The sequence below is a fragment of the Bombina bombina genome, chromosome 4 (assembly GCF_027579735.1).
Source record: "Bombina bombina isolate aBomBom1 chromosome 4, aBomBom1.pri, whole genome shotgun sequence".
NCBI classification, from domain to species: domain Eukaryota; kingdom Metazoa; phylum Chordata; class Amphibia; order Anura; family Bombinatoridae; genus Bombina; species Bombina bombina.
Genome location: NC_069502.1, coordinates 1,001,533,824 through 1,001,548,947, shown reverse-complemented (window position 1 = coordinate 1,001,548,947; position 15,124 = coordinate 1,001,533,824). Strand labels below are relative to the sequence as shown.

The 15,124-nt window shown below is 39.9% G+C and overlaps 1 protein-coding gene across 2 annotated transcripts in view; it reads left to right on the top strand.

The window, feature by feature from the left end:
- The window catches only part of VPS54 (VPS54 subunit of GARP complex), a 352,784-nt gene that overhangs the window by 91,734 nt on the left and 245,926 nt on the right, over nucleotides 1–15,124 (top strand). For both annotated transcript variants that reach the window (XM_053712074.1, XM_053712073.1), the window contains exon 4: nucleotides 11,609–11,690. In XM_053712074.1, the coding sequence (XP_053568049.1) occupies nucleotides 11,609–11,690 (82 nt within the window). The remainder of the gene's footprint in view (nucleotides 1–11,608; nucleotides 11,691–15,124) is intronic.

Below are 15,124 nucleotides of genomic sequence, written 5' to 3'. Positions count from 1 at the left end.
TTAACCTGTTGCTCCCCCGTGGAGCTTAAACTTGTTTCTTAAAGTTCTTCAAGGAGTTCCGTCGGAACCCCCTTATTCCATTGATATTAAACTTTTATCTTGGAAAGTTCTGTTTTTGATGGCTATTTCCTCGGCTCGGAGAGTCTCTGAGCTATCTGCCTTACAATGTGATTCTCCTTATCTGATTTTTCATGCAGATAAGGTAGTCCTGCGTACCAAACCTGGGTTTTTACCTAAGGTGGTTTCTAACAAGAATATCAATCAAGAGATTGTTGTTCCATCATTGTGTCCTAATCCTTCTTCAAAGAAGGAACGTCTTTTACATAATCTGGACGTAGTCCGTGCCTTGAAGTTTTACTTACAAGCTACTAAAGATTTTCGTCAAACATGTACCCTGTTTGTCGTTTACTCTGGACAGAGGAGAGGTCAAAAAGCTTCGGCAACCTCTCTTTCCTTTTGGCTTCGGAGCATAATACGCCTAGCCTATGAGACTGCTGGACAGCAGCCCCCTGAAAGGATTACAGCTCATTCTACTAGAGCTGTGGCTTCCACCTGGGCCTTTAAAAATGAGGCCTCTGTTGAACAGATTTGCAAGGCCGCGACTTGGTCTTCGCTTAACACTTTTTCCAAATTTTCCAAATTTGATACTTTTGCTTCTTCAGAGGCTGTTTTTGGGAGAAAGATTCTTCAGGCAGTGGTTCCTTCCGCTTAATCCTGCCTTGTCCCTCCCATCATCCGTGTACTTTAGCTTTGATATTGGTATCCCATAAGTAATGGATGATCCGTGGACTGGATACACTTAACAAGAGAAAACATAATTTATGCTTACCTGATAAATTTATTTCTCTTGTAGTGTATCCAGTCCAGCACCCTATGGTTTCTCCTTTCTCTGTTTGTTTTCGGTCGAATGACTGGATATGACAGGGGAGGAGCTATATAGCAGCTCTGCTGTGGGTGATCCTCTTGCAACTTCCTGTTGGGAAGGAGAATATCCCATAAGTAATGGATGATCCGTGGACTGGATACACTACAAGAGAAATAAATTTATCAGGTAAGCATAAATTATGTTTTTTTTTATCTGTACCAATAAATATTAACATTTTTATATCTAATGTATATATGTTTTACAATTAGGGATATTAAAGTATATTAACTGCTGATCTTCCTAACGATACTATGTGCTGTATAGCACCTACCTTTTTACTATTAATATTAATGGAACCGTAAACATCTTGCTATATTCCACTGGTTTTCAAACATCTCTTCAAGCCTCCCCAACAGGCAAGGTTTTCAGGATTACCTTGGATGAGAAAATGTAAAACCATGTTTACTAATCAGCTGATTATTTCACCTGTGCTCTAGTTCAGATATCCTCAAGATGTGGCCTGTTAGGAAAGCCTGAGGACAGGTTTGAAAGCCAGTGCTATAGAATTTTTTGTTTTAAAAAATGTGAAGACTATTTATTTTCAATATCCAAACACCACCCATCATTTGCCTTAAGTCTAGCCACGATAATACATTTAGTGACAGATATGTAGCATAGTTAGCCTTCAGAAGTCAGCAGTGTGTATTTCAAGTTCCAACAATTAGAAATTGCTCAATTTTCAGAGCTAAATTACATGAAAATGGGGGGGGGATAAATAATGAAAATTGCAAAGTTGTTTAACTATGCATAACTAAATGTTTTATATAAAAATCTTAATGTGTTTACTTGTCTTTAAATACTTCAATGATCCCAAACCCACCTTTCCATGTCATTTGTATGGCTGGAAAATTACAGCAAGATATGTAAATGGTAAATACAGCGTAAGCAGGTGTGGGACAAATAACAGAACCCAGATTATGCTTGCTTATTGATAACCAATAAACATTGCCACCAATAAGCAAGCACTATCCAGGGTTCTGAACTTAAAATGGGCTGGCTCCTAAGCTTTAAATTCCTGCTTTTTAAATAAAGATATCAAGAGAACAAAGAAAAAAGAGTAAATTAGAAAGTTGCTTAACCCCTTAACGACCAGCACTATACTGTTGACGAGGCTGGTCGTTATGCCCTTAAGGACCAGCGACATACCCTGTATGTCACTGCAGTCCTGCGCTTCTCTCTGCCGAGTGGGGCACTGCAGAAATAGATTTGCAGAGTTACTGATGCAGAGAGGGCCACTCTGTAGCCTTCTCTGCATCGGACAGTGGTGGTGCTGATCGTTGGTGGGTGGGAAGGAAAGGAGGGAGGTGGGTGGGCGGCCCATCGCTGTGAGGGGCGGGAGGAGGGCGGAGTGGGTGGGACTGCAAAGCCACGCTACAGGGATAAACATAATATCAAAAATAAGTGAGTCATTGAGGGGGGAGGAGGGGGAAAGAGGGAGGAGGGGCAATGAGGGGTTTCCTATGTGGGATCAGTTGACAGCAATGAATCTATGAGGGGGAGGCAGGGCAGCTACACTACAGAAAAAAAAATGGTATTTCTCCAACATAGGTGTGTCCGGTCCACGGCGTCATCCTTACTTGTGGGATATTCTCTTCCCCAACAGGAAATGGCAAAGAGCCCAGCAAAGCTGGTCACATGATCCCTCCTAGGCTCCGCCTTCCCCAGTCATTCTCTTTGCCGTTGTACAGGCAACATCTCCACGGAGATGGCTTAGAGTTTTTTAGTGTTTAACTGTAGTTTTTATTATTCAATCAAGAGTTTGTTATTTTAAAATAGTGCTGGTATGTACTATTTACTCTGAAACAGAAAAGAGATGAAGATTTCTGTTTGTAAGAGGAAAATGATTTTAGCAACCGTTACTAAAATCGATGGCTGTTTCCACACAGGACTGTTGAGAGGAATTAACTTCAGTTGGGGGAACAGTGAGCAGACTTTTGCTGCTTGAGGTATGACACATTCTAACAAGACGATGTAATGCTGGAAGCTGTCATTTTCCCTATGGGATCCGGTAAGCCATTTTTATTACAGACAGAAAAAAAAGGGCTTCACAAGGGCTTTTTAAGACTGTAGACATTTTCTGGGCTAAATCGATTTATATATAAACATATTTTATACTCCATAGCCTTGAGGAATTATTTTAATCTTGGGAATTTTGTAAAATAACCGGCAGGCACTGTATTGGACACCTTATTCTCTAGGGGCTTTCCCTAATCATAGGCAGAGTCTCATTTTCGCGCCTGTATTGCGCACTTGTTTTTGAGAAGCATGACATGCAGATGCATGTGTGAGGAGCTTTGATACATAGAAAAGACTTTCTGAAGGCGTCATTTGGTATCGTATTCCCCTTTGGGCTTGGTTGGGTCTCAGCAAAGCAGATACCAGGGACTGTAAAGGGGTTAAATATAAAAACGGCTCCGGTTCCGTTATTTTAAGGGTTAAAGCTTCCAAATTTGGTGTGCAATACTTTTAAGGCTTTAAGACACTGTGGTGAAATTTTGGTGAATTTTGAACAATTCCTTCATACTTTTTCGCAATTGCAGTAATAAAGTGTGTTCAGTTTAAAATTTAAAGTGACAGTAACGGTTTTATTTTAAAACGTTTTTTGTACTTTGTTATCAAGTTTATGCCTGTTTAACATGTCTGAACTACCAGATAGACTGTGTTCTGAATGTGGGGAAGCCAAGGTTCCTTCTCATTTAAATAGATGTGATTTATGTGACACAAAATTTAGAGAAAATGATGCCCAAGATGATTCCTCAAGTGAGGGGAGTAAGCATGGTACTGCATCATCCCCTCCTTCGTCTACACCAGTCTTGCCCACACAGGAGGCCCCTAGTACATCTAGCGCGCCAATACTCCTTACTATGCAACAATTAACGGCTGTAATGGATAATTCTATCAAAAACATTTTAGCCAAAATGCCCACTTATCAGCGAAAGCACGACTGCTCTGTTTTAGAAAATACTGAAGAGCATGAGGACGCTGATGATATTGGTTCTGAAGGGCCCCTACACCAGTCTGATGGGGCCAGGGAGGTTTTGTCTGAGGGAGAAATTTCAGATTCAGGGAAAATTTCTCAACAAGCTGAACCTGATGTGATTACATTTAAATTTAAGTTGGAACATCTCCGCGCTCTGCTTAAGGAGGTGTTATCCACTCTGGATGATTGTGAGAATTTGGTCATTCCAGAGAAACTATGTAAAATGGACAAGTTCCTAGAGGTCCCGGGGCCCCCTGAAGCTTTTCCTATACCCAAGCGGGTGGCGGACATTGTAAATAAAGAATGGGAAAGGCCCGGTATACCTTTCGTCCCTCCCCCCATATTTAAAAAATTGTTTCCTATGGTCGACCCTAGAAAGGACTTATGGCAGACAGTCCCCAAGGTCGAGGGGGCGGTTTCTACTCTAAACAAACGCACCACTATACCCATAGAAGATAGTTGTGCTTTCAAAGATCCTATGGATAAAAAATTAGAAGGTTTGCTTAAAAGGATGTTTGTTCAGCAAGGTTACCTTCTACAACCAATTTCATGCATTGTCCCTGTCACTACAGCCGCGTGTTTCTGGTTCGATGAGCTAGAAAAGGCGATCAATAATAATTCTTCTTCTTATGAGGAGATTATGGACAGAATTCGTGCTCTCAAATTGGCTAATTCTTTCACCCTAGACGCCACTTTGCAATTGGCTAGGTTAGCGGCGAAAAATTCTGGGTTTGCTATTGTGGCGCGCAGAGCGCTTTGGTTAAAATCTTGGTCAGCGGATGCGTCTTCCAAGAACAAATTGCTTAACATTCCTTTCAAGGGGAAAACGCTGTTTGGCCCTGACTTGAAAGAGATTATCTCTGATATCACTGGGGGCAAGGGCCACGCCCTTCCTCAGGATAGGTCTTTCAAGGCCAAAAATAAACCTAATTTTCGTCCCTTTCGCAGAAACGGACCAGCCCCAAGTGCTACGTCCTCTAAGCAGGAGGGTAATACTTCTCAAGCCAAACCAGCCTGGAGACCAATGCAAGGCTGGAACAAAGGAAAGCAGGCCAAGAAACCTGCCACTGCTACCAAGACAGCATGAGATGTTGGCCCCCGATCCGGGACCGGATCTGGTGGGGGGCAGACTCTCTCTCTTCGCTCAGGCTTGGGCAAGAGATGTTCTGGATCCTTGGGCGCTAGAAATAGTCTCCCAAGGTTATCTTCTGGAATTCAAGGGGCTTCCCCCAAGGGGGAGGTTCCACAGGTCTCAATTGTCTTCAGACCACATAAAAAAACAGGCATTCTTGCATTGTGTAGAAGACCTGTTAAAAATGGGAGTGATTCATCCTGTTCCATTAGGAGAACAAGGGATGGGGTTCTACTCCAATCTGTTCGTAGTTCCCAAAAAAGAGGGAACGTTCAGACCAATCTTAGATCTCAAGATCCTAAACAAGTTTCTCAAGGTTCCATCGTTTAAGATGGAAACCATTCGAACAATTCTTCCTTCCATCCAGGAAGGTCAATTCATGACCACGGTGGATTTAAAGGATGCGTATCTACATATTCCTATCCACAAGGAACATCATCGGTTCCTAAGGTTCGCATTCCTGGACAAGCATTACCAGTTTGTGGCACTTCCGTTCGGATTAGCCACTGCTCCAAGGATTTTCACAAAGGTACTAGGGTCCCTTCTAGCGGTGCTAAGACTAAGGGGCATTGCAGTAGTACCTTACTTGGACGACATTCTGATTCAAGCGTCGTCCCTTCCTCAAGCAAAGGCTCACACGGACATTGTCCTGGCCTTTCTCAGATCTCACGGATGGAAAGTGAACGTAGAAAAGAGTTCTCTATCTCCGTCAACAAGGGTTCCCTTCTTGGGAACAATAATAGACTCCTTAGAAATGAGGATTTTTCTGACAGAGGCCAGAAAAACAAAACTTCTGAACTCTTGTCAAATACTTCATTCTGTTCCTCTTCCTTCCATAGCGCAGTGCATGGAAGTAATAGGTTTGATGGTAGCGGCAATGGACATAGTTCCTTTTGCGCGCATTCATCTAAGACCATTACAACTGTGCATGCTCAGTCAGTGGAATGGGGACTATACAGACTTGTCTCCGACGATACAAGTAAATCAGAGGACCAGAGATTCACTCCGTTGGTGGCTGTCCCTGGACAACCTGTCACAGGGGATGAGCTTCCGCAGACCAGATTGGGTAATTGTCACGACCGACGCCAGTCTGGTGGGCTGGGGCGCGGTCTGGGGACCCCTGAAAGCTCAGGGTCTTTGGTCTCGGGAAGAATCTCTTCTACCGATAAATATTCTGGAACTGAGAGCGATATTCAATGCTCTCAAGGCTTGGCCTCAGCTAGCAAAGGCCAAGTTCATACGGTTTCAATCAGACAACATGACAACTGTTGCGTACATCAACCATCAGGGGGGAACAAGGAGTTCCCTGGCGATGGAAGAAGTGACCAAAATCATTCAATGGGCGGAGACTCACTCCTGCCACTTGTCTGCAATCCACATCCCAGGAGTGGAAAATTGGGAAGCGGATTTTCTGAGTCGTCAGACATTTCATCCGGGGGAGTGGGAACTCCATCCGGAAATCTTTGCCCAAATTACTCAACTGTGGGGCATTCCAGACATGGATCTGATGGCCTCTCGTCAGAACTTCAAGGTTCCTTGCTACGGGTCCAGATCCAGGGATCCCAAGGCGACTCTAGTAGATGCACTAGTAGCACCTTGGACCTTCAAACTAGCTTATGTATTCCCACCGTTTCCTCTCATCCCCAGGCTGGTAGCCAGGATCAAGCAGGAGAGGGCATCGGTGATCTTGATAGCTCCTGCGTGGCCACGCAGGACTTGGTATGCAGACCTGGTGAATATGTCATCGGCTCCACCATGGAAGCTACCTTTGAGACGAGACCTTCTTGTTCAAGGTCCGTTCGAACATCCGAATCTGGTCTCACTCCAACTGACTGCTTGGAGATTGAACGCTTGATCTTATCAAAGCGAGGATTCTCAGATTCTGTCATTGATACTCTTGTTCAGGCCAGAAAGCCTGTAACTAGAAAAATTTACCACAAAATATGGAAAAAATATATCTGTTGGTGTGAATCTAAAGGATTCCCTTGGGACAAGGTAAAAATTCCTAAGATTCTATCCTTTCTTCAAGAAGGTTTGGAGAAAGGATTATCTGCAAGTTCCTTGAAGGGACAGATTTCTGCCTTGTCTGTGTTACTTCACAAAAAGCTGGCAGCTGTGCCAGATGTTCAAGCCTTTGTTCAGGCTCTGGTTAGAATCAAGCCTGTTTACAAACCTTTGACTCCTCCTTGGAGTCTCAATTTAGTTCTTTCAGTTCTTCAGGGGGTTCCGTTTGAACCCTTACATTCCGTTGATATTAAGTTATTATCTTGGAAAGTTTTGTTTTTGGTTGCAATTTCTTCTGCTAGAAGAGTTTCAGAATTATCTGCTCTGCAGTGTTCTCCTCCTTATCTGGTGTTCCATGCAGATAAGGTGGTTTTACGTACTAAACCTGGTTTTCTTCCGAAAGTTGTTTCTAACAAAAACATTAACCAGGAGATAGTCGTGCCTTCTTTGTGTCCGAATCCAGTTTCAAAGAAGGAACGTCTGTTGCACAATTTGGATGTTGTTCGTGCTCTAAAATTCTATTTAGATGCTACAAAGGATTTTAGACAAACATCTTCCTTGTTTGTTGTTTATTCTGGTAAAAGGAGAGGTCAAAAAGCAACTTCTACCTCTCTCTCTTTTTGGATTAAAAGCATCATCAGATTGGCTTACGAGACTGCCGGACGGCAGCCTCCTGACAGAATCACAGCTCATTCCACTAGGGCTGTGGCTTCCACATGGGCCTTCAAGAACGAGGCTTCTGTTGATCAGATATGTAAGGCAGCGACTTGGTCTTCACTGCACACTTTTACTAAATTTTACAAGTTTGATACTTTTGCTTCTTCTGAGGCTATTTTTGGGAGAAAGGTTTTGCAAGCCGTGGTGCCTTCCATCTAGGTGACCTGATTTGCTCCCTCCCTTCATCCGTGTCCTAAAGCTTTGGTATTGGTTCCCACAAGTAAGGATGACGCCGTGGACCGGACACACCTATGTTGGAGAAAACAGAATTTATGTTTACCTGATAAATTACTTTCTCCAACGGTGTGTCCGGTCCACGGCCCGCCCTGGTTTTTTAATCAGGTCTGATAATTTATTTTCTTTAACTACAGTCACCACGGTATCATATGGTTTCTCCTATGCAAATATTCCTCCTTTACGTCGGTCGAATGACTGGGGAAGGCGGAGCCTAGGAGGGATCATGTGACCAGCTTTGCTGGGCTCTTTGCCATTTCCTGTTGGGGAAGAGAATATCCCACAAGTAAGGATGACGCCGTGGACCGGACACACCGTTGGAGAAAGTAATTTATCAGGTAAACATAAATTCTGTTTTTAATTTTTTTTTTTTTAAATTGCCTAATTTGCAGCAATCTTGGTACTGGCAGACAGGTGCCAGTACCTAAGATGGCTGCAAATAGGTAGAGGGGGGAGGTTTAGATTGCTGTTTGGGGGGATCAGGGAGATTGGGAGGTAAGGGGGGGGGGATACTACCCTGCAGAAAATATAAAAAAGAAAGAAAAAAAAAAGCTGTTTGAGAGGGGTCAGGAAGGGATCAGGGGGTGGGATGTGTCAGGTGGGAGACTGATCTCTACATTAAAGCTAAAATTAACCCTACACGCTACCTAATTAACCCCTTCACTGCTGGGCATATTACAAGTGTGGTGTGCAGCGGCATTTAGCGGCCTTCTAATTACCAAAAAGCAAAGGCAAAGCCATATATGTCTGCTATTTCTGAACAAAGGAGATCCCAGAGAAGAATTTACAATTTGTGCCATAATTGCACAAGCTCTTTGTAAATAATTTCAGTGAGAAACCTAAAGTTTGTGAAAAAATTAAGTTTTTTTTATTTGATCGCATATGGCGGCATGAAATACTGTATACCAAAATGGGCCTAGATCAATACTTTGGGTTGTCTACTACAGTGTTTTTCAACCAGTGTGCCGTGGCACACTAGTGTGCCATGAGAGATCCTCAGGTGTGCTGCGGCAGACTGACAACAGTGCAGGGATGTTTGTGAATGAATGTCAATATGTCATGTATAGTTTGTAGGAGGCATGGCATGACAGCACAGTACAGTGTGTGTGTGTATATATATATATATATATATATATATATATATCCTGCATTAGGCTACAATTTGTGATTTTGTAATATTTTGGGATGGTGGTATGCCACAGGATTTTTTAATGTAAAAAAGTGTGCCACGGCAAAAAAAAAGGTTGCAAATCACTGGTCTACTAATATAAATAAATAAATAAATAATGCCCCGAAACGTCACTGCCTAATAAAAGTGTGCTGTGCTTAAATCCAGTGAGTGCTTATTATCTGATTTAATTATATATATAGTTTTGATAAATAAATATAAAAAGGCTCTATTTCTGTTTAAATGTAGTGAGTGCAAAAATGCTCTGGTCTTTTGGGGAAGTTTTTGTCTGAAATGCCTGATCCTTAAAGGGTTAAAATTGCATGCTCTATCTGAATCATGAAATCAAAAAATTGGGTTTAGTATCCCTTTAAGTACAATTCTTTGATTGTCTAAACACAGTGAAGTCTTTATTCCCACTTAAACATATTTGTTAAATATTGTCAATAGCCCTTTGTTATTTAATTGTAGATTTATTTGTGAAATAATAATAATCTTATAGTTTATCCCCTATAGCACTGGTTTTCAAACCTGTTCTCAGGGCTCACTAACAGGTCACATTTTGTGGATATCTGAGCTGGAGCATACGTGAAATAATCAGCTAATTAGTAAACATGGTTATTTTACCTGCTCTCATCCAAGGTAATCCAGAAAACCTGGCCTGTTGGGGAGGTCTGAGGACAGGTTTGAAAACCAGTGCCCTATAGGTACAGGGAATGCAAGGTAGAAACTGACCTTTTTTATCTTGGATAGTTTCTGTACAAGAAAACAAGTCATTGATTCAAAATGATGGATAGAAACTTTTCTTCTCACTCAGCTGGTGCCAGAGGAAAATTCAAGAAAAATGTGTTTCTTAAATTTAAAGGGATATGAAACTAGGGTTGCCACCTCAACCATGTTTTCCTGGACACTTATGAGTTACACGTGGTGGAGTGTGTGCATATTCCTCCCTGCACACCCTGCAGCATGTGTAACTTATAAGTGTGCTGTATTTTAAGGGACGGGTGGCAACCCTATATGAATCCCAAACATTTTCTTTCGTGATTTAGACCGAGCATACCATTTAAAAAAAAAAAAGTTTCCTATTTGCATCCTTCCCATGATATTTTGTGTTGAAGAGATACCTAGGTAGGCATCTGGAGCACTATATGACAGGAAATAGTGCTCCCACCTAGTGCTCTTGCAAAACTGCTGTCAGAAATGGGCTGGCTCCTAAGCTTATGGCCCTGCTTTTCAACAAAAGATACAAAAAGAACAAAAATGTTGGTAAAAACATTTGTTCAAAATCTCATGCTCTATCTGAAACATTTAGGTTTAATATCCCTTTAATGTTAACTCTTTAAAGTGTAAGAATTGTTTACTGGGTTAAAATCCAGCGACTGAACAGAACAGGTTTATAAAGCAAAATGATTTGTCTGTTTTCCCTCTGGTAAAAATGAACTGTTCTGTTGCTGCATATTTATTTACAGCACCAGATGTCATATACTTTTTCTCACAGTAATCAGTGCAGTAATCCAGAGGTTGTACTACCCATCCCATTGAAACTAAACAGAGTGACTCCTGCGCTTTTGCCTGCTCAGTACCATGTTAGACTTGAGTAAAAAAAAACCTCTTTCAAGTAGATGAATAGCAGGGTAGTAAGTAAATAAGCAACAATAGAGGATGTCATTTGTAACAATGGGATTAATGACAAAACATATTGCTTTATATACTTGTTGTATTCACTGCATTGACTTAAATACAGTAAAATAAAAACCTATTTTTTTTTTTGCCACTTTGGTTTTTTTTGAGCAAAACTTAAAATGCTGCTTGTCTAAATGCATTATTGTGGTGTCCAAGTATAATGACCTCTTATATCCCTTCTTAAAGGACCAGTTAATACAGTAGATGTGCACAACCAGCAAATGCATGCTAACAAGACAATGCAATAGCACTTAGTCTGAACTTCAAATGAGTAGATGTCTATTTCCACTCCCCTCTGTATCATGTGACAGCCATCAGCCAATCACAAATGCCTATACGTATATTCTGTGAATTCTTGCACTTGCTCAGTAGGAGCTGGTGACTGAAAAAGTGTAAATATAAAAAGACTGTGCACATTTTGTTAATGGAAGTAAATAGTAAAGTTGTTTAAAATTGCTGCTCTATCTGAATCATGAAGGTTTCATTTTGACTTGAGTGTCCCTTTAATCACAAAATGATCATTCATGATTAATGAACCAGGAACTGACTTGTGATTCAATCCGTTAAATCCTTCCAATATTGTGCAGCGCTTCATGACTGGCATAGACTAAAGGTTGCTGATATGGCTACCTCGCCTACCTTTAATTGCTTTTAAACGATTTTGTGTTTTTTTTTCTGTCTCATTACTTGAAAAACATTCAGTGACTTTTACACATATTTTTGTTTAAAAAAATAAAAATTGTTTTCTTATCTTTTTTTTATTAGAGAGAGAAAAATCATGAAACATGGAAGAAGATATGTCCCCCAAGAGAAGAATTTGACAGACCAGCATTTTCACTTCCTCATGGTATAGTTGCTTGTTCCTAATATCCTTTTGTAAAAGCGTACTAACCTGAAATTATGTTTCTTTAATTTAAATGAAAGAAAACTAAACACAGAATCAAAATTATATTCATAATAAATTTTTTTAAACTTTAGTTATCTGAATAAAACTATTTTTATTTAGGTGACATATATTTTTAATGTTTCTGTTTCAAAGACGGAAACTTTAAGGAAACACTGCTCACCTTTTCAACCTTGTTTCCAATGCTTCTGGTAGGCGTTTAGACAGAGGCAGGTAGGGAAAACAGCTCTGATAATTAAATCTTTACTTTTTTTTCCACTTTGTTTTAATACGGGACTTAAAGGACAGTCAAAACCAGAATTGTTGTTGTTTTAAAAGACAGATAATCCCTTAATTACCAATTCACCAGTTTTGCATAACCAACACAGTTATAATAATACACGTTTTACCTCTGTAATTACCTTGTATCTAAGCTCCAGCAGACTGCCCCCTTATTTCAGTTCTTTTGACAGACTTGCATTTTAGCCAATCAGAGCTGTCTCCATGGTAAATTCAAGTGCATGAACTCAATGTTATCTATATGAAATACGGGAACCAATGCCCTCTAGTGGTGAAAAACTATCAAAATGCATTTAGATTAGAGGTGGCCTTCAAGGTCTAAGAAATTGGCATATGAACCTCCTAGGTTTAGCTTTCAACTAAGAATACCAACAGAACAAAGCAAAATTGGTGATAAAAGTAAATTGGAAAGTTGTTTAAAATTACATGCCCTATTTGAAACATGAAAGTTTTTTGTTTTGGACTTGACTGTCCCTTTAATAAATGTATATCTAAAATTGGGGGCACCCAGAATATTCAGGTGCAAGGTATTCTTTGTAGCAGTCATTCAAAGGTTTTCCCCATATTTAGAATATTCTATAGTGATTAAAGGGATAGTAAACACCAAAAATGTTGTTGTTTAAAAAGATAGATAATCGCTTTTATTGACCATTCCCCAGTTTTGCATAACTAACACTGTTATAGAAATATACTTTTTACTTCTGTAATTACCTTTTACCTAAGCTTCTGCAGACTGCCTCCTTATCTCAGATCTTTTGACAGACTTGCATTTCAGGCAATTAATGCTGACTCTTAAAAAAAACTTCACGTGCGTGAGCACAGTGTTATCTATATGAAACACATGAACTAACACCCTCTAGCTGTGAAAAACTGTCAAATGCATTCAGATGAGAGGCGGCCTTCAAGGGCTTAGAAATTAGCGTAAGAATTCCAAGGGAACAAAGCAAATTTGATGATAAAAGTAAATTAGAAAGTTGTTTAAAATTGCATGCCCTATCTAAATCATGAAAGTTTAATTTTGACTTGAGTGTCCCTTTAAGTGTGACAGTCATAGTGTATTTACATTTAGAGAAGTTAATGTTTTGATGATGTTTAATTTGGACTTATATCCCTTTAAGAGCTAGGAGTATACACTATATCTCAAAACTATGGATCCCTGATTTCCAGAATTACTCAACCTTTAAGCCAGTGAGCCTTACAACATCCATTTACGTGTTTAAATGCACTTTCTCCTAGAACCATATTGGTACTGGTAGGTATATAGCACCTGGCTACTTATATAGGTTAAACCACCTTCCAGAGGGAGTGGGTATCCCATACTAATACCCATTCAATTCCTGCTGTAGTTTAGCTTCTGCCTATATAATATAATATAATGTAATGTTCCATTACCTGTTGCTGTTCCATCAACATCTAATACTCAGGGTGTTCCTGTTAACATAAGAGATTTTGTTTCTAAATCTATTAGGAAGGCTATGTCTGTTATTCCTCCTTCCAGTAAACGTAAAAAGACTTTTAAAACTTCTCATTTATCAGATGAATTTTTAAATGAACATCATCATTCTGATTCTGTTTCTGATGATGATTTCTCTGGTTCAGAGGATTCTGTTTCAGAAATTGACACTGATAAATCTTCATATTTATTTAAAATGGAATTTATTCGTTCTTTACTTAAAGAAGTCTTAATTGCATTAGAAATAGAGGAATCTGGTCCTCTTGATACTAAATCTAAACGTTTAAATACGGTTTTTAAACCTCCTGTAGTTATTCCGGAAGTTTTTCCCGTCCCTGATGCTATTTCTGAAGTAATTTCCAGGGAATGGAATAATCTGGGTAATTCTTTTACTCCTTCTAAAAGGTTTAAGAAATTGTATCCTGTGCCATCTGACAGATTAGAGTTTTGGGACAAAATCCCTAAAGTTGATTTGGCTATCTCTACTCTTGCTAAACGTACTACTATTCCTACGGCAGATAGTCCTTCTTTTAAGGATCCTTTAGATAGGAAAATGTAATCCTTTCTAAGAAAAGCTTATTTATGTTCAGGTAATCTTCTTAGGCCTGCTATATCTTTGGCGGATGTTGCTGCAGCTTCAACTTTCTGGTTGGAAGCTTTAGCACAACAAGTAACAGATCATAACTCTCATAGCATTGTTAATCTTCTTCAACATGCTAATAACTTTATTTGTGATGCCATCTTTGATATCATTAGGGTTGATGTCAGGTATATGTCTTTAGCTATTTTAGCTAGAAGAGCTTTATGGCTTAAAACTTGGAATGCTGATATGTCTTCTAAGTCAACTTTGCTATCCCTTTCTTTCCAAGGTAATAAATTGTTTGGTTCACAGTTGGATTCTATTATTTCAACTGTTACTGGGGGGAAAGGAACTTTTTTACCACAGGATAAAAAATCTAAGGGTAAATATAGGGCTGCTAATCGTTTTCGTTCCTTTCGTCAGAATATGGAACAAAAGCCTGATCCTTCCTCTACAGGAACGGTTTCTGTTTGGAAACCATCTCCAGTCCGGAATAAATCCAAGCCTTTTAGAAAGCCAAAGCCAGCTCCCAAGTCCACATGAAGGTGCGGGCCTCATTCCAGCCCAGCTGGTAGGGGGCAGATTACGATTTTTCAAAGAAATTTGGATCAATTCGATTCACAGTCTTTGGATTCAGAACATTGTTTCACAAGGGTACAGAATAGGTTTCAAGATAAGGCCTCCTGCAAGAAGATTTTTTCTTTCTCGCGTTCCAATAAATCCAGTGAAGGCTCAAGCGTTTCTGAAATGTGTTTCAGATCTAGAGTTGGCTGGAGTAATTGTGCCATTTCCAGTTCTGGAAAAGGGTCTGGGGTTTTACTCAAATCTATTCATTGTACCAAAGAAGGAGAATTCCTTCAGACCAGTTCTGGATTTAAAAATATTGAATCGTTATGTAAGAATACCAACATTCAAAATGGTAACTATAAGGACTATTCTGCCTTTTGTTCAGCAAGGGCATTATATGTCCACAATAGATTTACAAGATGCATATCTGCACATTCCGATTCATCCAGATCATTTTCAGTTTCTGAGATAATCTTTTCTAGACAAGCATTACCAGTT